Source organism: Pseudochaenichthys georgianus, chromosome 21, assembly GCF_902827115.2.
Source record: "Pseudochaenichthys georgianus chromosome 21, fPseGeo1.2, whole genome shotgun sequence".
Classification (NCBI taxonomy): Eukaryota; Metazoa; Chordata; class Actinopteri; order Perciformes; family Channichthyidae; genus Pseudochaenichthys; species Pseudochaenichthys georgianus.
In genome coordinates, this window is record NC_047523.1 from 34,965,687 (window position 1) to 34,989,239 (window position 23,553).

General features: G+C 40.6%; 1 protein-coding gene across 2 annotated transcripts; it reads left to right on the top strand.

Moving 5' to 3' along the window:
- Positions 1-329: 329 nt before the first annotated feature.
- Positions 330-16,920, top strand: trim45 (tripartite motif containing 45). Of its 2 annotated transcripts, XR_004554273.2 has the most exons (9): positions 330-1,055; positions 1,834-2,122; positions 2,475-2,620; positions 3,085-3,401; positions 9,363-9,492; positions 11,011-11,125; positions 12,143-12,269; positions 14,526-14,734; positions 16,346-16,920. XR_004554273.2 is itself a non-coding variant. In XM_034109406.2 (8 exons), exons 1-8 carry the CDS (start codon positions 589-591, stop codon positions 14,678-14,680), a joined length of 1,746 nt encoding a protein of 581 aa, XP_033965297.1. In that variant the 5' UTR covers positions 330-588; the 3' UTR covers positions 14,681-16,920. The 2 variants fall into 2 exon arrangements, 1 of the variants encoding a protein (XP_033965297.1); XM_034109406.2 differs by having other exon boundaries at positions 14,526-16,920.
- The last annotated feature ends 6,633 nt before the right edge of the window (positions 16,921-23,553 follow it).

A 23,553-nucleotide genomic window follows, 5' to 3' on the forward strand; every position in this document is an offset into this window, starting at 1 on the left:
TACTAATTATCAATACAGTGTTTCAGCTGTTTGTTTGTTTTTTGCAAAACTTGAGTGGAAAAAGTTTGATTATATCTGGCAATAGAACAGCTTCTTGCAAACATCAATAAATTAAATGTACTTTATTAATCCCAAATTGAAACACCTTTTTTATTACAGCAGCCTTCGGTTAACAATCTCCATCCTATTGAAAACGTATCGCCCTGTCCTGCCAGTAGATGGGGACAGTCAGAGTCCCAGAAAGAGAGTAAAGAGTCCTGAAAGTGTTTAGACCACCCCATAATTTGTGAGAGGCTTCCTATTGGTCTGTCAGTCAATGAGATCTCAAATGTCCCAGGGTGCATTGAACGCAGCCTAACTTTTGCTGAAGAAAAGTTGGCCCGTCCGGTGGGATTTAAATCAGTGAGGGAATTAAACCATGTTTGTTATCCCAGTGTAGACAACGTTATCCCAGTGTAGACAACGTGTAGTGTTTCATACGTTATGCAGCCTGAAGTTTATTTTCGGTCCTGACGGCTTTGTGTAGCTCGGTGGGTCTCTGGTGGTGTTCAGTGGTTTGTTTGCTGCTCACCACTCTCCAGAAACACAATGTCTCAGCCCGAACAGACAGAAAGCCCGAAGCAGCAAACATTAAACTCGGAGCATGAACAATTAGTGAACACGAAGGCGATTTGTAACGTGTGTAAACGGTTGTACCGGGACCCTAAAATCCTCCCGTGCCTGCACACCTTCTGCTCGGACTGTATCGCTCAGTTGGAGCCCTTCTCGTTGTCTTCGCGCAGTGCGGAAAAACGCGAGGGCGACACGGCGGAGCGGCAGGAGCACGCCGCCGTCACCGTCACGGTTCTCTGTCCCGACTGCGACTCCGAGGTGGATCTCCCCCCGTCGGGACCGGCCGGGCTGAGCACCGACCACCTGGCTCTGGACGAAGTGTTCCTGGAGACCCTGGTGACGGACGGCCCGCTGGGGTGCGACCTGTGCGGCGAAGGAGGCGCGGAGAGCCGCTGCGAAGTCTGCTGCTTCAACCTGTGCGAGTTCTGCTGCCAGGCGCACAGGTAGGAGTGTCAAACCACTATGTATTCTGTTATTAAGTATGTTATGTTACCTTTTACTGTTTTCATGCTCGGTAATCGAGGTTGTAGTTTAGTATCTGCTGCCAAACTTCTTCTTGGCAGTGGTTAGAAGTAAATAAGGAGATTTTGAATTCCTTGTATTTTACTTGACTATATTTCCATTTGATGCAACTTTATACCCCTACATATTAGTGGGAAATAATTACTTAAATATATTTGTTTACTATTCAGATTCAAATGTTGCATTAAAAAAGGCATGTGTTAAACTTAAACATTTTGCATCTCTAAAGATTAAACCAAGGGATTAACAGTTTTAGGTAGAAAAAGGAAAAATATCTATTACTTTATAAAAAGTTAAGAAAGAAAGTCCCAAACGGTTTGTGTAACAGAAAAGTAAAATTATACTTGTGGCCCCAATATTTACAATCTAATCTAATAATAACCTACACATATGGAAGCATTTTTCTGAATGAGTATTTCATTGTAACGTTTAGCTGACAATACTTCTGTACTTTTTCTTAAGTTAACTTTTTGAATCTTGACTTTTACTCATAATGAAGTATTTTGAAATGAATATATTGGTACCTAATAAAGCAATCTGCATACTTCTTCCACCAATCCATCTTTGCTTGTAATTTTAGTTTATTGTTTGGGTGTGACACTTGTTGTTAAACCCCTTTTGTTGTAAAGAAAGTTTGGGGGAAGTAGGCCAACAGCTGTATTTTCTACCACATCTGAGTTTGTCCCTCTCTGTCTGCAGGCGTCAGAAGCGGACGGCGTCTCACTCCGTCCAGAGTCTGCAGGACCTGAAGTCCGGTGGGTCTCTGAGCCGGCCCGTCCTCTGCGGCCTGCACCCGGGTCAGGAGCTGCGGCTCTTCTGCCAGCCCTGCGACCTCCCCGTCTGTCTGGAGTGTGCCGCCACGCTGCACCGAGACCACCGCTGCTGCCCCACTCAAAATGTGATCAATCGCCATGGAGACAGCATCCGAGAGCTGGTCACGGTGCGCCTGCGACCTCGCATGGAGCGCCTGAAGGACTCCATGCTGAAGGTGCAACAGAGTGGGGTTCATTCAGAATTGGGCTTAGAAAAGGGAAAGTGCGCTGAGCCTTGTCTCGAGGCTCACGACTTAACATTTTACTTTCTCTGTTACTGTGGAACAAAGTTCTTGAAGTTTGCAAAATCAGTTTCATCTTTAACTCACTTTATAAAACATACTTATAAACAGGCTGAATCACCACCTATGCCACCTTTAAGTGCTGTCAAGTAACAAACTGTTTATAATGATAAAGCCGTGTTTGTATACCTCTTTCATTCACAGGATGTAGCTCAAAGTGCTTTAACAAGTTGGCACGCAACACAAGACAAACAGAAAATAAGACATTCTTTCCACTGTGCTACAGGTGGAAATATCCCAGGAGGCTTTGAAGGAACGGGCGGATGCAACCGTGAACGAAGTGAGGGCGTTTGCTCGAGCTTACGCCAGCGCTGTGGAGGCTCACTGCCTCTCTCTGCTGCACCGCCTGGAGGAGCTCCGAGTCCAGCGCAGGTACGAATGACTACATTATTATTATGGCAAGTAAATGACACACTTACTTTACAAGTAAGTGTGGTTCTGTAGTAATAATATCAATACATCTTGCTTTCAATCTCAACTCAGGGTCTAAATCTGCAACGATTACTTTAATTTGTAATGTAAAGATATAAAATGTCATGCTCAGTATGAAAATGTGCTTCTGTGAATTTACTTGGAGATAATACATTCATTCTGAAAACCACACCCTGTGAGACGTTTTCAGAAAATTAATGAGAAACTAATATTTCTTTCAAGAAATTAATGGATTGTGAGAAGGAAGGTTGTGTTCGAAGGTGTTTAGAAAATGTCAAGAAACATAAGGCATGCTGTGTTTTCATAGAAGAATGTGCTGCGTCTTTCACTTGAATATATATCAACATGCCCCCTTGTTCACAGTTCAGAAGCTGCTTGTTCTTCACTGAGTGTTTGTCCGACAGGAACCTGCTCCACCTGCAGCAGGCGCAGCTGCAGCAGGCTCTGCTGGACGTCGGCGGCAGTGTGGACTTTGCGGAGAGATTGCTGAGCTGTGGGTCAGACGCTGAGATCCTGAGCGCTAAAGGAGTGACTCTGAGGAGACTGACCAGCCTGGCAGAGAGCAGCTACGACCCCCCCCCAGAGGCTGTCGCCCCCGACGACGGCAGCAGCATCAGCTTCCTGTCCTGGGAGCCGGCAGGGGAGGTGGGGGGCTTCCCGGTGGTCGGGGTGATCCATGCCAAGACGGTGGACCTCAGCAAGTGCACCATCGAAGGAGAAGGTAAACCAAATGAATGCATGCAGTTATGTCAGCATGATGGGACACCACAGGTGTTTCGTTATTATTTTTTTCACCATTGTATTTATTCAGTTTTCCACATTAAATAACACACACAAAAAACACAACAACAGAAACTCAACGGCAGGAAAATGTACAACGCTAAAATGAATGATTAAATATAAAGTCCATCGGTCAACATGACATAATTAGAATTAAAGTGAATACTGTTCATACAAATACACATAATGGTCATAGTAATACATAATAATAAAGTATATTAATATTACATTGAAATGAAAATCATATATTTCCAATATTTTCAGTAAGTAGCTATTTTATTGAATTTGATATAAATCCATTTGGCTTTAGGCTGGTATCGACAGGCTCTATAAAGAAGGTGATTACTTAACCATAAGAAAAATAAATATTACACTTATCCTTAGTAATACACTTAGTAATACACTCTTGGTCATCACAGTGTTCACATTTTTTTTAAATCATGTATCATCCATTCAGTTGTGTGGATGCATTTGTTGTTCAGAGCATCTAAAATGTTAGATATGGGGGGGGGGGTACTTCGTTGTACTTCGTTGTAGACGCCCCCCCCCCCATGAGTTCCTTGTAGAAGTTAAATTGTTACCTTCCTGGGTGCTTCAGCTCAAAGGACCCTGTGGGACTGAGGAATGTAGAGGTGACTCAACAAGCCTGAAAGCACTGAGGGGATGTTTATACACACACGCACACACACACACACACACACACACACACACACACACACACACACACACACACACACACACACTGAGAAAAAGAAAGAGGGCAAGGAGCAAAAGTACTATTTCAAGTGGAAAAAGGACATCTTCCATTGGCAAGAAAGACCTATTCTCAAAACAAGTTGACAAGTTCAACCTCTAGGGTTTCATAATAGAAGAACAACACACACACACACACACACACACACACACACACACACACACACACACACACACACACACACACACACAGATGTGTAGCAGCGTGCCTCAATGGAACACTTTAAGTAGTGTTTACCTGTGTAGGAAGTGGGAAATCTCAGCAAATAAGGATTTTCAGTCCTCTGTCTGTCAAAGTGAATTGTTCGTCGACATGTCACTCCCTGTATTGTGGCAAGTGTTAGCTTTTGACAAACTGTGTGTGTAAAGCGGAAAACTTTCAATTGATCCACACTTTCTTTTCGTAACTACTCCTTTTTTTTATGTAGCATTGTGCTTTATACATCCACGCGGTATCACATTAGTTAAGCCAGCTTTAAGTTGTTTGAACCTCCCAAGTGAACTTTTATCCGACACAATCATCTTTATGTGGTGTGACTCTTTTATTTAAGGGTGGCAGATAAGGGCCAGATTTCTATGTTGACTATTAGAAAGCAGAAATCACTGAGGCTCACTGGCGATTATCCCCTCTGTGTGATAAGTGGCCTTAAAGTGGTGGGTTTGGAGTGCAGCACAGGTGAAATGTGGGCCAGAACAGCTGCGACGACAGCTGCTGGGTACTCGGCTTAGCAGGCACACACACATAAATTCACGGATAATTCCCGCCCATTAGCAGCAGCAGCGATACTAGTAATGGGCCACTGGTCCAAGTGACAGTACTTGTAGTCGTTGCAAGAGGCTTTAGCAAAGGCAGTGGTTGTAATTGTTGCCAGCAATCCTATATTTGATTAATAGCAGCTAAAATGCAGAGGAACATCTTCCTTTATATGTTTAGATTTATGTAGTTGCAGCTAAATATTCAGCCACAGTTTCTTCCTATCAGGGCCCTATTACGCGCATTCTCAGGTCTATATTTGTATTTTTACATGTTTTCCATGCTTCAATTTTGTAGGGACAGTGCACATTAATGAACATTTCTGTAAATGTGCCAGAGTTAGCCAAGAGGCTATTTTTCATCTGGACAGATTTTAAAAGTCAACCTAAAACACATTTCAGTAAGTAAATACAATACATTTAAAACATGCAACATACATTACTGGGATACTTAAATAATGTTCTAAAAGCTCTTCATTTTTCTGATACTGCCTGTGCTGCAGCCCCTCTTTTCACCCTCTGTCTGAAACCAGAGCCCAGTCTGCTCTGATTGGTTAGCTGGCCGTCTCTGTTGTGATATATATCACACACAACAGGAAAGAGAAAACCACAAAATGCTTAATTGGGCCTCTTTAATCAAATCAAATCAAGTTTTATTTATATAGCACATTTATAAACGATTTTTGGTCGAGCCAAAGTGCTGTACATAAAATAAAAATAGCCTACAGTAGAGACACTTTACAGCAAATACAACAGCACAGATTGTTCAGAATATCAGTATGAGAAAAACGACACCCTCTATCCTTAGACCCTCTGTCCTTAGACCCTCTGTCCTTAGACCCTCACATCGTACAAGGAAAAACTTCCAGAGAAAACACACAGTTTAGGGGGGGGAAATGGGAGAAACCTCACGGAGAGCAGCAGAGGAGGGATCCCTCTCCCAGGACGGACAGACGTGCAATAGATGCCGTGTGTAAATCCAAGAGATAATACATTTTACAGCGTATAACCGAATGTTAGGAAATGCATGTGTCTGTAATAAGAAGATGAATCCACGAAGATGTCAACAATCCTGTGGAAGCCATCAGGGAAGCAGCATGACGAGACCCAAGGCAGGACCGCAGAGACAGGTTCAGCCACTACCCGAAGTCCACGACTTAATCCAGAACTCAGGATAGAGGATCCAAGACACAGGACTACAGCAAGAGGATCAGCCTCGACTCCGGATCCCGGCGTAGATATAGATACAAAACAAGAAAAAAGATTTGGCTGGGTTAATCGGAACAAGAGAAAACACAGACACAGACAGAGAGGGAGAAGGTCATTGGATAAAAGTTATTCTTGATAACCCTCTAGAAAGATCTCATGAACGTCCCCACTCAATCTATCAGGACCCGAGCAGTTCTATTAGATATATAAGAAACAGAGAGAGGGAGCACAACAACCCATCTCTTCGTCAGATGCACTCCCCCGCTTATCTAAGCGACTCTGTACCCCGTTACCCTCTGTAGCCCGTTACCCTCTACAAGGCCATAGACCAGCAGAGGGGAAATGGGGGGTGGGTAAGGGTTTTTAAGAATAAACCGCAAGGGTCTAAAGGGAAAAAATATGAAATATAAGGTACTATATTTTAAGTAATCCTATCTACTATTCCTATATTCGAATAATGTATAAACTATTTTAAAAATACTTTATGAAATCCTATGTTTAGTGTCTAAAACAGACATTAGATTAGATTAAATCCTCTCATATTAGTAAAACAAATGAACAAGTTCTTATAAAACGGATGAGCAGAATTAGCACCATTGATGCAAGCGATAGTAGTTACAGTGCAGTATTAGCAAACACAGCTTCATGAACAGCTCGATTAACATGAGTATTGTTATAGAAATAGACGGAGGAGAAACTTAATTAGTAGCTTCATAAGCAGCATTAGCAACTCCTACAGCTTCTAAAGCAGCGTTTCTCAAAGTGTGGGGCGCGCCACACTGGTGGGGTGCAGAGATGTGATAGGTGGGTCATGAAATACAAATTCTTTTTTATTTTTTCCCACCGGTGGAATATCAAAACAACGGATCGCCCGGGGTGCAAAACGCATCAATGAAAGCGACCCTCTACCACACAAAACAACACCTGTAGATAACCCAATTTGTGTTATTTGAAATTGAAAAGGATATTGTGTTTGTTACTTTCGTTGCAGTTGTATGTCTTAAGTGTAATTTGGCATGCTTTTATTTTGAAGGCGAGTTTACGCTGTTGACAGTTGTTGTTGCTATGGAAACAAGAAACGTTTCACAGCGGGCGGAACTTGTCATAAAGTCCGCAATAATAAAGCCCACCCATTTAGAGGGAAGATATGATTGGTCAATTGTACTGTCATTTGATATTACTCTCTCCTTCAGTTACTATAGCTGGCCCAGAGCCATATAATATGCCATATAATTATATGGCTCTGAGCTGGCCCTCTGTGAATTCATAGCTGGACGTCCAATCAGGTCCTGTCGTCACCTCGCAGAGACGAGCTTCTTTCATTTAACCCTTCACATTCAAACAGAAACTGAATAGGCAGATTCAAAGGATTTATTTCTTTGGAAATGTTATTTTAAATACAATTTAATCAAGTTATTTTTGGACAGTAAAAAGTTTAAAAGGGGAGGGATTAGTCAAATATGCATAAATAAAAAGAAAGAATGCTAACTAGGTAACATAAGATAAGAATAAACAAGTTTAAATGATTTGTTGTGATCCTATTCTAAAGATGTTTGAATTATTGAAAAGTATACAGCTCCCTTTCATCTGAGTGTTGAGAGCTGTATCCATAAATTCATGTTGGGCTCAAAGTAGGGCTGCTCGATTATGGCAAAAATCATAATCTCGATTATTTGGGTCAATAATTGATATCACGATGATTAAAAGCGATTAACCATTTACTTTGAAAACATCAATTTATTGAAGAAAATAATTTGAACAGTATGTTTTTAACAGTTGATTACCCTGAACTTTAAATATAATTCAACTGAAAAACCTATTTAAAAAAAATAAAATCGTTTTATTTCGATTATGTTTTCATAATCGTTGCAAGCCAAAAACTTAATTCTGAATCAAATATGATTAATTGAGCAGCCCTAGCTCAAAGTGCACCAGATTGATGCATTTAACTTCAACATTTAAAAAAAAAATCTTCCTGGGGGTGCATGCCCTCGGACCCCCCTAGAGGAAGTGACGTCCACCACCAAATAAAGCAGGTTAAAATAATTAAATTGTTACATTTTATTTAGTAAACACTGAAAACGGGTCCCACAGACCCAAACAACACAAAGGTTAAAGGTAAGCATATAATAATGTTAAAATGTGCTAAATATATACACTGCAAAAAAACAAAAAGAGGAGTAAAAGTAGCCCCCGACTTGTTTTATTTTTTGAAAGTAGCTCTCATCCTAAAAAAGGTTGGAGACCCCTGTTATAGAACGATACATTTGACCATTTTAAGCTTGGCCTACCATTTTATTGGAGCAATGAGGAGCAGGTGGGGCTTGAAAAGGCCCACCTGTTCAAAGTGATGACAGAAAAGGTTTGAGACCCACTGGTCTAAAGAGACGCTCCGGCAGCTCCTGGAACACTCTGAATAATAACACAAATACGAAGTGACCCATCGTTAGTTATCCTGCGGCTAGAGTCTGACAAGAAAATGCAAAGCAACATAAATCATCGAGAGGAACACAAATGATGTTTGCTTTAACGCCACAGCAGCTGATGAATATCCTCAGCGAGTGTGTCCCTGAGGCACAGCGGCACAAGTTAATGAAACACTAAATAATGATGTGAGGGTTTGGGAAACTCCGGTCAGCAGCACTGAAGCTCAGCTGGGCCTGGAGTCACAAACAGCACATGTTTAGAGGGGATGTCGCTTCAGTAAGCAGTGGGCGGTTGTTGTGTGTGAGATGGTGTGTCACTGTCGTTTGTCGACACATATTGAAGTGTCTCATTTTGTGGTGTGTCAGAAGTGCCACTTTTATTGTGAAGGACGTGTGGGATCACATTTAAAGGGGCCCATGTTAACATGCGTAGACGTGGAGCACTGGCCAATACAGAGTGTTGCATAGTTAGGTCACTATGTTCCTGAAGTAATAAAAGGAGTCCATTTTCAGTCTAGCTTTTCAGGCTGGGGGAGTGTGTGTGAGAGAAACTCCCTCCGGTGGGAACACAGGGATTGTAGCCTTTGCAGACCGTTAACATGCACACAAACCTTTATAGCACACGACAGGAAAGGTAAAACCCCCAAAGGCGTTATAGGGCCTCTTTTAAACCATGATAGGAGTGTTTGTGTATATCTGTCCTTCAGCCTCTTGTGTTTACAACCTGTGCATGACCTCTGACCTCACCTCACTGCTCTCAGGTCTGCAGAGGGGCACTGAGGGGGAGCAGGGTCTCTTCGTGTTGGTGTGCAGAGACTCCGCGGGGGAGCAGCTGGCTCGAGGAGGAGAGCACGTCCTGGTCAGCATCGTTCACAAGGAGAAGAAAGACCGGTGAGAGTCTGACATTTCAGCTTTTTGAGAAATGTTCTGCTGTGGAATTCTCCACAGCAGAACTAAGGGCCAATAGTAATGTTTTCTCTCCACCAGACTATAAAGATGTATTTTTCAGCAACTGTTAGTTAGTTTCTGGTACATCGGAAAAACCTTTTAATAGAATCACTATTATTATTTGCATTTTATTATCATTATTATACGTTTTCTAATTAATATTGATAGCAAATACACTTTCTTGTTTTAAAAATAAATTATACATGTATGGAAATGGATTATACAGATCTTAAAATGTCCGGTGATGGGGTTAATGAAATGGTGTGTGTGTGTGTGTGTGTGTGTGTGTGTGTGTGTGTGTGTGTGTGTGTGTGTGTGTGTGTGTGTGTGTGTGTGTGTGTGTGTGTGTGTGTGTGTGTGTGTGTGTGTGTGTGTGTGTGTGTGTGTGTGTGTGTGTGTGTGTGTGTGTGTGTGTGTGTGTGTGTGTGTGTGTGTGTGTGTGTGTGTGTGTGTGTGTGTGTGTGTGTGTGTGTGTGTGTGTGTGTGTGTGTGTGTGTGTGTGTGTGTGTGTGTGTGTGTGTGTGTGTGTGTGTGTGTGTGTGTGTGTGTGTGTGTGTGTGTGTGTGTGTGTGTGTGTGTGTGTGTGTGTGTGTGTGTGTGTGTGTGTGTGTGTGTGTGTGGAGACACGGTCCAGCCACACCCTGCAGTTATGGTGTGAAGGTTTTGTTTGACACCCAGCTGCTCAGGGCAGGTCAACAGAACACCCCCCACCTGTGCAGTGTGCTATATGTATCACTTTGGTTGGAGGCCCCTTCAGCCTCTCCAAAAGCACATAACAACTGTTGATCATGTTTCACTTTAATTAAACATTCATCACCGAGAGGAAAAGCAGTTTGATTCCATTCGTGGTAACGCCAGGCTGTCTGATTAATATCTGGTTATTACCCTCATCAGTTATCCACAACAGCTTGCGTGCCTGACTGCCTGCCCTTTTAGTTCATTAACTCTCACACCGCCATGTGCTCCATCTACAGTGTGTAATACGAGTGACGTGCATTATTAAACCACAATTACTCACACAACATCTCTTGTGATTACGTTAGTCAGAATATACTGCAACCAGTGCCAAGCTGTTCCTAAATAAGCACACACTTGGTTTCATCTCAGTTTCATCCCCGGCGCCTCGTTTTTTGGAGTGAAGATAATCAGCACATTTGGAGACAGTGAAAACGGTTTAAGTCATGTGAACTGTAATTAATCAAAAGCATTATGTAGCAGCTGATGTGTTGTGCAAATAGGATATCAATATATATTAATCTGTGTTGTTCACGGGTTGATTGTTGGAGAATAATCTTTCTAAAGACTGTTTCGAAAATCTCTCTTGATCTAAGAATCAGATCTCAGCAAAGATTTGAGTTTATGAAAGGGGATGCAGGAAATCAGAGCTCTTAATATTACAAATCTGTAGAATGTTCTCCATGATATTGTGTAGTACTAACAGGGTGATGTCCTTTCCTTCAGCACAATGGAGAGCACGGTGGTTGACAACAGCGATGGATCCTACAGTGTTTCATACACACCTGAAGAGACGGGAGCCTACTCGGTGTGGGTGTGTGTCAAAGCTCAACATGTCAAGGTACGGAACGGACTCGGTGAGATGTCACAACAACATATAAACCAATAACAATTCATGTTTCAAATCAATGCAATGGCATTTCACACGATATAAACAGTTATTAATGATGTGTTGCAGCTGGAGAGGGCATGTTTTGAATATTTGAATATGAAGTGAGGCTCAGCAGCTAACAGCGTCCCGCCTCAGCGCTTCTAACATCATCCTGACAAATTAAATCAGCGTGGACTAAATGTTCTTCAGGGAAAACATACTTCCACAGGAGGCCTCAGATGTAACCTTTATCGTCTGGGATGCTTGATCAGTGAAAGACCGTTTGAGGTGTTTCACTTCTTATTTGGCTTGTTTTGACCCGGACAGAGACTCACTTTCTCCTGTCTCCCCTCTCTCTCTCCTCTCTCTCTCCTGTCTCTCTCTCTCCCGGTCTCTCTCCTGTCTCTCTCCTGTCTCTCTCCTGTCTCTTTCCTCTCTCTCTCTCCTCTCTCTCCTGTCTCTCTCTCTCCCGGTATCTTTCCTCTCTCTCTCCTCTCTCTCCCGGTCTCTTTCCTCTCTCTCTCCTGTCTCCCCTCTCCTGTCTCTCTCCTGTCTCTTTCTTCTCTCTCACCTGTCTCTCTCCCGGTCTCTCTCCTGTCTCTCTCCCGGTCTCTCTCCTGTCTCTCTCCTCTCTCTCTCCGGTCTCTCTGTCTCTCTCCCGTCTTTCCTGTCTCCCCTCTCCTCTCTCTCCTGTCTCTTTCCTCTCTCTCTCCTGTCTCTTTCCTCTCTCTCTCCTGTGTCTTTCTTCTCTTTCTCCTGTCTCTCTCCTGTCTCTCTCCTGTCTCCCCTCTCCTGTCTCTCTCCTGTCTCTCTCCTCTCTCTCTCCTGTGTCTCTCCTCCCTCTCTCCTGTCTCTCTCCTGTCTCTCTCCTGTCTCCCCTCTCCTGTCTCTCTCCTGTCTCTCTCCTGTCTCTCTCCTGTCTCTCTCTCCCGTCTCTCTCTCCTGTCTCTCTCCTCTCTCCCGCCTCTCTTCTGTCTCTCCCTGCAGGGCTCTCCGTTTCCCCTGAATGTGAAGAGAAAGTTCAGGCATCACGTCGGGACCTTCCACTGCTGCTCCTTCTGCTCCGGCGGAGGCTCCAAAGAGGCTCGCTGCGGCTGTGCAGGAACCATGCCAGGTACACAGAGGACATCTCTCCGGAAGTATAAGCTACTGTATAAAAGACAGTTTTCACAATAAACAAACTAAAATATACACATTTTTCTAGAGTAGGCAATGGAAAGAGAACAATGTATTATTTTCATCTGTTCTTATTGAGCAGAATAACTTTTTTAGAACTTAATTTTTTTAGTTTCGCACCATAATACAGTACAAAATATCTTTCAGTCACATTTTCAGTTTCAGTGCCACTCCAGGGCTAAAAATAAATAAAAAATGTAATAAAGATGGCCTACCTGAGAAAATAAGAAATTCTTACTGTATTAGTAGATGCATTACAGGGGCCCATCGCTTGATCCATGTATTTTTCTGCAGGCGTAATAAATGTGATTTGCTCCATGTGGTGGATATCCCAAACTCTCTGAATCCAGGTGGGAGGTTCTGGTTTCAACCATTGAATAACTTGTTTGTGAGATGATTCTTTTTTTAAATATGGAATAATAATAATAATAATAATAATAATAATACATTAATACAGCATCAAATCAAAGCGCTTTTTCAGGTGCTCAAAGACGCTTTACAGTGGTGATAAAACGAGGTAAAATAGAATAAAAAAATATTAAAGCGGCAACACAACATAATCCACAAATTAAAAGCCAGTCTGAAGAGGTGTGTTTTGAAAGTGGGGGGGTCGGGCAGTCTCTGATGTGTTGTGGAAGGGAGTTCCAGAGGGTGGGGGCAGCGATGGAGAAGGCTCTGTCCCCCCAGGTTCGGAGCTTGGTTCGTGTGGGGATAGAGAGGAGGTTCACTTCTGATGAACGAAGGCTGCGGGAAGGGATTAATTTTGTCTTTACTCCTTAGACATTTAACTTTATTTTGTGTGTTGACATGTACGACCATCCCTGCTTCTAATCTCCCGTAAGGAATGTGTTGATGCAGTCGTATGTTGATACTAGGTTGTACAGCTTGACCTACAGGGCATAGGGAGGTCTTGCGAGTGTGAGAACGCTAGTTTCTAAGCTCCAGAGATGGGAGAGACATCTCCTCTGCAGATGTGTTTACGCCATGATTTACGCACATCCCCAATATGTGGATTTGAGTGGGTTAGAGTGGTGTTGTCAAGGGTGAAGTTGAAGTTCTGGGTGGTGTTGGTGCGGGATGTGGGTCCAATTATGATATCTGATTTGTCGCTGTTCAGTTTAAGGTAGTTTGTTTGCATCCAGGATTTACTTTCTGAGAGACAGTTGGTGAGTGTGGAGTGAGTTGTGGCAGTGATGGTTTTTGTGGAGATGTAGAGTTGGATGTCATCCGCGTAGCAGTGATACTGGAGGTTGTGGCGGCGGATGATTTTTCCAAGGGGGAGGATATAGAGGATGAAGAGGAGGGGACCAAGCACCGAACCCTGCGGGACGCCTTGGGACAGAGGGGCAGTGGAGGAAGTGCAGTTATTGATGTGGATGAACTGGTGTCTGTTGGTGAGGTATGATTTCAGCCAGGAGAGTGCAGTGTCAGTGATGTTAAGAGATGATTCCAGGCGGGACAGCAGGATGGTGTGGTGGTTGATGGTGTCGAGCGCTGCTGTGAGGTCGAGGAGGATGTTGAGATTGCCGGAGTCTGAGGAGAGGAGGAGGTCGTTAGTGATTCTGAGGAGGGCTGTTTCTGTGCTGTGCTTTGTGTGGAATCCTGATTGAAAGGGTTCAAAGGGTTATTGGAGCTAAGGTGGGATTTCAGTTGGGAGGCTACAACACGTTCGAGTAGTTTTGATAGGAAGGGGAGATTGGTGTGATAGGTGTGAGTCCAGGTTTTTTCAGTATGGGTGTAATCTGATTATTTTACTCTGTGTGCTTCCATAACAGAGATGCTTATGATACAATCATACATACCAGTGTCACACGTGTTTATTATGTATTTTTATGAATTGTGCAGCCAGTAGACATGCTGTATTTTGACTAAGGATGCACAATTTGAATGAATGGAAAAAACTGCACTGTGCAATAGATATGAAGTCATATAGTGTTTACATATAGAGTAGTATAACACAAAATATGTACTTTAACAAGATGATGTTTTGGCACCTACTGTCTACTAACTGCATATATAATACTGATTCCTTGTTATTTAAACAGGACAAATACTGTATGTCTCTGATATTGAACAACTGTGCTTTAGATGATTACATGTAGGTCATCAACACTCTCTTGGAGCCTGGATGTACGTACAAACCCAGGAGGTTTTTTTCTTAAACTCATATATGTCTCTGTCTGTGTGTCTGCAGGAGGATTTAAAGGTTGCGGTCACGGTCACAAAGGACACCCGGGGAAGCCTCACTGGTCGTGTTGCAGCAGCTTCGTGGAGCAGTCGGAGTGTTTGCCTCAGAGCGTGATAGCTGCGATTTCCCCCCGCGGACACCTGCGCACAGTGGAGCTCTGAGGAGGAGACACGTACAGAGGACGCACCGTAATAAAGGAGCGCAGCAACAAAAAGGTTAGCATAGCGGGGGGAGCACATGTTGGTGTCAACGTTAAGAAGGTCAGACAGGAAGGTGAAGTTCTAAAGACACGGTGGCTGAAGCAGGACATCAAAGAATGTTAGTCTGAAAGTGATTACCTCCAGCCCACTTTGGTTTGGCTCACCATTCGAGGACTATATCAGTAGTGTGGGCTCTGAATCTAAAGCCCTTTCACCCATACACTGAAAACCCTGAACTAAACATGACATTACCTGGAGGAACTGTGTGAGAGAACTGAATATCAGACATTGAACTGACTTTAACCTGCAAGATCCCTGAAACATGTAAGACTATGTAATGTCGATTGTGAATGGAGCTGCTCATTGACCGGAGAATTTACAGCTTGCAAATGTATGTGTTTATGACGTTGGTATAAAACTGCTGCGAAAACACAGAAGAAAATAAACATTTGAGGGTGTAAAATAGGGGTGCTTTCTACGAATCACAAATATCTAACTTGAAAGACAACGGGATTCAAGACCTTCTGTTCGTAAGTGCCTACGAAGAAATAAATCGGACGAATTCAAGGATCGGCAAAAGACTCCATTATATCACAAAAATACCAACCACAGCACGGTTGTATAATCCGCCTCAAGTTGAGCCTCGTCTAAACTTTGACGAGTATTTCCAGAAAGTGAGAACGCTGCTCAAAGGGAGTTTAGTTGAGTTCCTTCAACTGAACAGCTGATGTTGTAAAGTGCCTTAAGTATCTAAGCTCTGCCTATGACCTAAAAAAAGATAGAACTGCTTCGACATTCAAATCTTCCAGTTTAATTAATATATTAAATTAAAAAAATGTAGACTTTATTCATATAATTTAGTCAGGGAAAGTATATTTAGGAATAAAGTGCCTTCAAAACACAGAGTGCTGAAATGACTCTTTTTCAAACTGTGTCACCATTACAGAGTTTATCTACTAGAGTTCAATGACGATACGTTTAATCTTCAATTGTAAAATGTCCTATCAGTTAGACTCTGAACATTTCAAAACAATATTCAATAAATAACAAAGTACTGTTACAGTTACATGTTTATTATTTACCTTGTTACACAATGATACTTTTCGTTTGTTTGTACACACATACCTAATGTAGTTGCTATGGGCACAAACTTGGTAATCTATAAGTCTTCCTAATAACTATAGATCACAGTAATATTATTAATATTCAGTCGTATCGAAAGTTCACTTGAGGAAATTGAAATGTAAAACTTTGTAATTAATGCCTTTTTTAAGTAGTAATATTAACAACAGGTACTTTTTTGTGCACTTTTAATCATTTCAAAATTATAATTACCACAAGACATTACCATATACTTTTGCATTACTTACACTTAATATAACATTATTTAATGGCACATTTTGCTTAAAAGAGACAATCAATACAATGCTGTTATACACACTATTGATGAGCTGATGCACAAAAAGTCCGTTTTCATTGCTATATTTACCACAATCAAGTCAGAAGCACTGAGCTGGACTACACTGTGCCTTTTTAAATAAAGAAATTATAAATTATTTTAAGATTTGTCATAATGTGAAACATGTATTTTTGTAAACAACCTAATTTTGCTTTTGTTCTGTGCAGGTAAAGACTTTGCATTGTGTTCTTCCTTCAGCTTTGCAACCTAGCGCTACTCTGCTCTCTCTGGGAATCACTGACCTCGACGCTGCAGTCGGCCTCCCCTTTGAATACAAAGTTGTTCCTCTCCAGACGCTTTTATAGCACTGACTTAAAACCAGACACATGAAACTTTAAAAGAGCCAATGTAGCCTGTTTAGATTTTCTGTATTTTAAGATGACTTTTTTAGTGTGACAGCAAATGGTTGAAAAAAAGAAGAAGACGCTGACGGCCAAAATTATTAAGTCAAGGTTTCCAATGTGAGATGTCACAGTGACAACTTCCATATCTTGCTAACATAAACAATATTTGTTTTATTCTTGTTGTAAAGATGAATAGTATAAAAGACCTATGCAAATACTTGTGGAGACATGAGGACAAATCTTTTTGATTTGCGGTCCAAGATCTAAGAATCAACCAGCTGCTGTTCAATTTGTGAACCGTTTCACACTGACTATACATTCATCGAAAGAGTTTATTTTGACTGCTTCCCAATATTTTACTGGACAATTTATCCTGTACGAGCAAAATAAAGTCTTATTTCTCAGTTTCCCTGACTTGCCCTATTCTTTTATGGAACTGTAGTAACAGCTGACCTTTGATCATTTGCTTGTATGCCCTTCTGAAATAAAATAAAAAATCTGATTTTTTTTATTTTCAAACCAAAAACAAATGATTTTATTTGTACCTGTTAGAAAGTGGTGAGAACAATGTACTCAAAATAACTATTACAAGTACATGATTTTGTCATTTTCGTTAATTTATCTGAACATTTGTCCTATAGGAAAAATCGTAGATAATATACAATTATTCAGTGACGGCATATTTCAACATATGGGAATCTTTTAAAGATCATTGAGTGTGGTAGTCCCTCTCCCAGGCACCAGGTGGCAGCAGAGAGCTACCGTTTTATTTAACAACCCTTGTCCCTCTGTCTGTGACGTTAACATGTCCCTGCTTGTTCTTACAAATCATTCATAATCTGCGTTCTCTAACGCCGTGTTTACTGGAGCAGTGCGGTGCCAAGAGGCTGCTGATGAATTCTGCATTATCATGAAAAATGTCTTAAGTGCCTCAAGATCGACTCCCTTAATATGAATGTTTGATGGACGGTGGCCTGCCTGTTCCACTAAAACCCATCACAGAGCAGCTGTGGCACTGCCTAATAACACACAGTAGTTATTCAATTTGGAGGTCACTGCGGGCCGGACACACACACACTTTTATTACATGAGGGCAGTTCAGTCAGACAACTCACGTGTTCTTTAACATGTTTATTAGAAGCAGCATATAGTCGGGCCTCATCACTCCACATATATACATTGCACGTCGCACGATGACTAACCCCCCGGGGCGGGCCTACAGGTGGAAGCTGGGGTGGTGGGGCAGGCAAGCAGCAGCGACGTGGAAGTAGCTGCAGCAATAGCAGCAGCAAGCAATGCATAGAGAGATATCTGGCAGGTTAAATAGAGCGGTTTATTAATGAGACTGTTTGTTTGTTTGGTTGGTTGGTTGTAGAGTGGCAAGGGGCGTTATATATGAATGCAGCATGTGCTCGAGTTGACTGCCTGAACTAGCTCGCAGGCTTCGCCCCCTGTGTGGGTGAAAGATGGAGTAGCTCGAAAACTGCCTTTATTATAGATTTCCCACTTCCTTCACTCCCTCCCTCCTTTCAGGGAAGTCAATTCAGAACACACACACACACACACACACGCGCGCACACGCACACACAGAACAATCGACTGCATATGTCAGGAGGCTCACGATGGCTGCAAGTTACCCCAGAGGGAACATCTCATAAACCTCCTTCACCCGCCATTGAGCTCTGGACTAATGTTCCTTGTAATATACAGCACCAGGGATCATGATACAATATTCTTTCACTGACACATTTTCTTTTGTTTAATCTTTTATATTTTGTGTTTCTTATGTTTTCATGGTTAGCTTGTTACACGTATCCAGAGAGAGATACAGAAAGTTAAACTGCATGAAAGATGGAAATGTGGCTTTCATTGTCCAAACAGGCAACCAAAAGGAAGGATAACATAATAATTTAGTAAAAGCATAATACTACATTTTTCTGTGATTGTCTGTCATTTTTTACATTGGGTTATGCACCTTTTTCATAACCTTTAATTTAATACATTATTTTGTTTATTTGCACTTTGTTTTTCACTTTGCACTCTGCTTCTGTGAATATATGGGAATATTTATTTACAAAAATATACAGACAGTATATGCACTTGTGTGTTATCAAATGCAAAACAGCATTTCACATAAATTCACAGTTAGACGTTTTACATATAAAAAAAAAAGCTGTATTTTTACAAAAAATCATAATTCATACTGCCCTTTTAAAAATAACATTTAAAAGAAAACCCAAAAACAATACATGAAGCAAGGATATCGGCCGATGGACACTAATGCATCTGAAGAGAAATCTGAGCAGAGATGCAGGTATCCGCATCATGTCTCCTCAGATCTAGTGTTGTGACAGCAGCTGACATCAGAGACTTTATCTGTAAGCTGCAAGAGAGCAGCACTGGCTTCATTGTCAAGACGCACACACACACACACACACACACACACACACACACACACACACACACACACACACACACACACACACACACACACACACACACACACACACACACACACACACCCACCCACACCCACACACACACACTAAAGGACATCCGAAATGCACTCTGGGAAAGAGAGCTCTAAGAGAATGAACATCCTGATACAGAAATCCCTGTTGGAGAATCCCTGTGTGTCGAGTTTTGAATAATTAATCTTGATTTGTTAAATTAGCTTGTTGTTAATAATTCATGGGCATCACATATTCTTGTTTCTGGAGCAGCAAGTTACGTAACAAATGAAGCAATGCCCACCAGCTCAAAGTAAAAAAGGTCACCAAAAGCAACGACAAACTCTGTTGATACTACTGCGGCCACAATGCAATGCGGTTAAACTCAGAACAATAGCAGTGTTTGTGTCTTCAGAATAAGCTTCCTGTGCTCAACAGGCTGAGAGACTGCAGGTCGTCCAGATTGAACACTGTGTAACCTGATTATGGACAAAGAGTCAAGGCCACAGTCATGACAGTAATATACTTACTGAGCTCAACATGGAGCCTAACCAGCTCCCACTGGAACATAATGGAGTTGGTAAAAGCCAGTGAAGGTTGGTGCTGGAGCTACTGCTGTGTTAAGTTCACTGTCTATTTTCTTTTACATTTTCTAGGTCAAACAGGGTTCCTGCTGATGCTTAAAAAGTCTCAAACAGGCACTGAATTCTTTAATCTAACAATAAGCCCCTCAATTGTAATTAAACGTCTTGAATCAAACCTTTAACACTATCAAAAGGTAAAATGACAAGTCATGGGACATAGAAAATAGCAATAGGAATTGTAGAGAACTTAAACCAAAAATCAAATGTTTTGATTTAATGTATTCATCTTTTTAGATTAGCTTTTTATTAGCAACCCCCCACTCTAAATATTATTTTAGTCTTTATTATGCACCTAACTTTATATTGTTTCATTTATTTTATATGTCTTCATTTTTTTATTTCTGTTTTATATTTAATATTGTTGCATCGACTCAGTGTCTTATCTGTCAGAGAGAAACCATTATTTATTTATTTTTATTATCATACATTTGACCTCCTTGTGTCTATTAACCTGATCAAATGTTATATTTCGCTGCATGTACCTTTAAAGTTCTTAACAAATAATCTGAGGGGAATTTATTGATGTTTGTTTTTAACTTGAGATGTGTCATTTTGTAAAGCTGCAGGTCTCCCTTGAAAAAGAGATCGATGATCTCAATGGGATTCACCTAGTTAAATAACTTTGAGCTGCATGTGCTTTATGAAAAGTGCTATATAAATAAAGCTTTGTTATTATTAGTATTTAGTTATCGTAAAGTTTTTCGTAAAAAATTAGTTGGAGACATTTTTAAATAGTCTTAGAATAATCTAAATAGCCTTAAGCTGTTATATTATATCCTTCTCTTAAGGGAGTACACATAACTATGTACATGAAATATGACACAGTGTATAAAAGTGGTGCAAATATTTGTTAGACCTTGTTTTTAGTTATTTGTATTCCTTGTTCTTTCTATAACTGATGATAGTTCAAGCCAGATACTTGGCATCTCATCTTGGGTGCAAGGTCATCAATGTTTGGGCTCAGGCTCTGAACCGAGGGAACCCTCAGGATGGAGTGAAGGTGTGCGTGCAATATATCGGAGGGCCAGATCTAATAGTAATTCGAAATTATCCTGTGGGCCGAAATTAAATCTACCACGGGCCGGATTTGGCCCCCGGGCCTCGAGTTTGACACATGTGGTTTAGAAAGAGAACACCACAACACGTAGCTCCTGAAGAATAAAGTGCAGCGAGTTAAATACAGCCTCAGAAACAACCTTCACCTCGGCCATGGCTATAAATTGTGAGGGTGACATTTCACTTTGATATAAACGTTATGAAAGTGTCTGAAGGTAAATGGATCACCTATAGTGCAGGTAGAACAAGGCCCTTAAAGTCACTCAGTGAGCTGAGGTGTGTCTTTTATTCCTCCTTTTTTTAAAGGATAAGTGATAGAGGAGTTGAAGTTGAATAAAGAGTATTGTTGTCGTTACTTAAAAGCTTTAATGATGCAGACTCATTGACTGATGAATGTAAGTCAATGGACTTTGTTTGAATAGCAACATTAAAACCATTGACAAAGAAACAAATGGATTGATGTGTACAATACTTTTGTTCTAAATGTCAGAAAAAAGTGAAATATTTCCATATCACTCCAAGGTGATGTCGTTAAAATGTATTTTTAAGTCAGTTCTTAACCCATATTTATTTTTGGTATTATAAATAACTGAGAAAAAAAAGTAAATCTCAATGTAGAAGAGGCTGAACACAGTTTTTGTTGTTGCCTTTTTTGCATAAAAAGTCTCCGATTCATTGAATATCAAAAAGTTGCAGGTCAAGTAATGAAAACTCAATTAATCATTGCACTTGTATTATTCTGTCTTTACTGAATTTGTTTACCATCCAGGATAACTATTATTATTAAATCAAATAGAGGGCAACAAAGCTAACATACATTAGCAATGAGGATACAATCTTGAAGTTAAACAATATCTACTTTACTTTTCATTTTTAAGCAGACATGACACAAAGTTAATTAACCACTCGCTGCATCGATGCCTATGGATATCCTCAAAAATACATGTTAGCTTTAATTAGTCTAAAAGTTTGGAGAAAGTTACTCGGCCTAATGAGATCAAGTGTAATTTGTCATTCCCCTTTATCAGCCGATAGAGCCATACATCACTGCCAGCTGATAACCTCATCTCACACGGGTTTCCTCTATGTTGTGAAGATATTGAAAGGTGATAGTGTGAGGATGTGTTTTCAAATGAATATGTATCGTTTTCCAATAGAAGTCAACAGGAATGATAGATCACACCCGCAGCAGAATCAGTAAACAACAACAGACCTGATCTGGTTTAATGGGACTGAAAAACACAATCAATACTTATGTTGTTATAAGGAAGTTGTTTGTGGTGAAGAAACAAAAACCCCGGATCGATAAATGCTGTAAATCAAAGGAGGATAAAAACATATTCAAGGATACTGTTATGAGGATTTTTATGTTGGATCTAGCAAAGGATTCATGACGTTATTTAACAAAACAATGCCATGAGCAGTGACTTTTCAAAATAATGCTTTAACATACATCCTTAACATTCAATCAGTCACTGTCCTGTCATTTTAATGTAGTTTTATCTTTTATTTATTTTTTAGTCAATGTATTGAACATGTCAGAAACAAAACATACAAGAATAATAATATATATTCTTTTTTTTTCTTTCTCACTCATAATAATAATTATAACAAAGTACAAAAAAAAATCTCAAATAGTCTGTCATGCTCAACTGGGGCAAGAAGAAGCTTAAAAAACTTTTCTGGTTCTACCCCCACTAGCATACATTTTCCTTATAAATAAAATATTGTCATCAGCGACATGTTTGTCTTGTTAATTTGTTTGTTTGTTTTCTGTTTTTTACAAAACAATCAGAAAGAAATTACTTTTACAATTACAAGAAATAACAAATGGGATTTTACAGGTCCTGTTCACAACCATTCATGATTTGGCTCCTAAATAATACTTTCAGTTTAGATAGACCTGTACAATATGTCAGTGCATCAATACAGTTATTCCACAGACCTTTTGATGAGATGCAATGAAGTTTGGCATTCGTTCGCACGGGTGGTTTTTTTGAAAATGCAGTTATCTCTTCTGATTCATCTCACTGTTTCCCTTATATTAAAAAATATAAATTGGCAAAGGCATTCAGCGTACATTATGATAAACGTTGGTATGTATGGCAGCAGTGTCAGAGCTGTCTGAATTAATTGCACTACTCATTGTTATGTGTCTGTGCTTTTCTGTTTAGTTTTTTTCACACTCTTGATTAAAGCTCTCTTAAGATGTTTTGGTTGCTTCTCCTCAATCTTTACTTATTTTTCTCCTTTTCTGATTTCCGGTTGAAAATGTTTCATGGCACTTTTGGATGTCTCATCTCATTTTCGCAGATTGCCTAAGAGAAGTTTAAAGGAATACTTCACTCTCAAAATGGCCATGTGTATATCAATTACTCACCTTATGTAACCTTCGAAATTTCCGTATTTGTATTCGGTGTCTCTACTGTGACATGTCTCCATGCTTTAATGTTCAAAAAGCTCTTTATTTTTCTCATACTGCCTGTGCTGCAGCACCTCTTTTCACCCTCTGTCTGAAACCAGAGCCCAGTCTGCTCTGATTGGTCAGCTGGCCGGCTCTTTTTTCCATTCAATGCAATAGCTAAGGCCCACACATGTGAGATGTGATGTCCAAAAACTAAAGGAAAAGATAATATCAACTTCCATGTAACTTAATGGAGACATATGATTCATTCAGTGAATTGGGGATAACAATACAAAAAAACTTCAATCAAACCAAAAATGGTAATAATTCAGATTAGAGGTTTCTGTGGATCAGTTTCCATTTGATAACGAGACCAATACCATCCTTTATTAAAAAAATGTATATAGGAAGGTATTCATAAAGTGTTATTTACATAGCCTTGTGGATGCAGCTGTGTTTTTCTACCTATCATGCCAC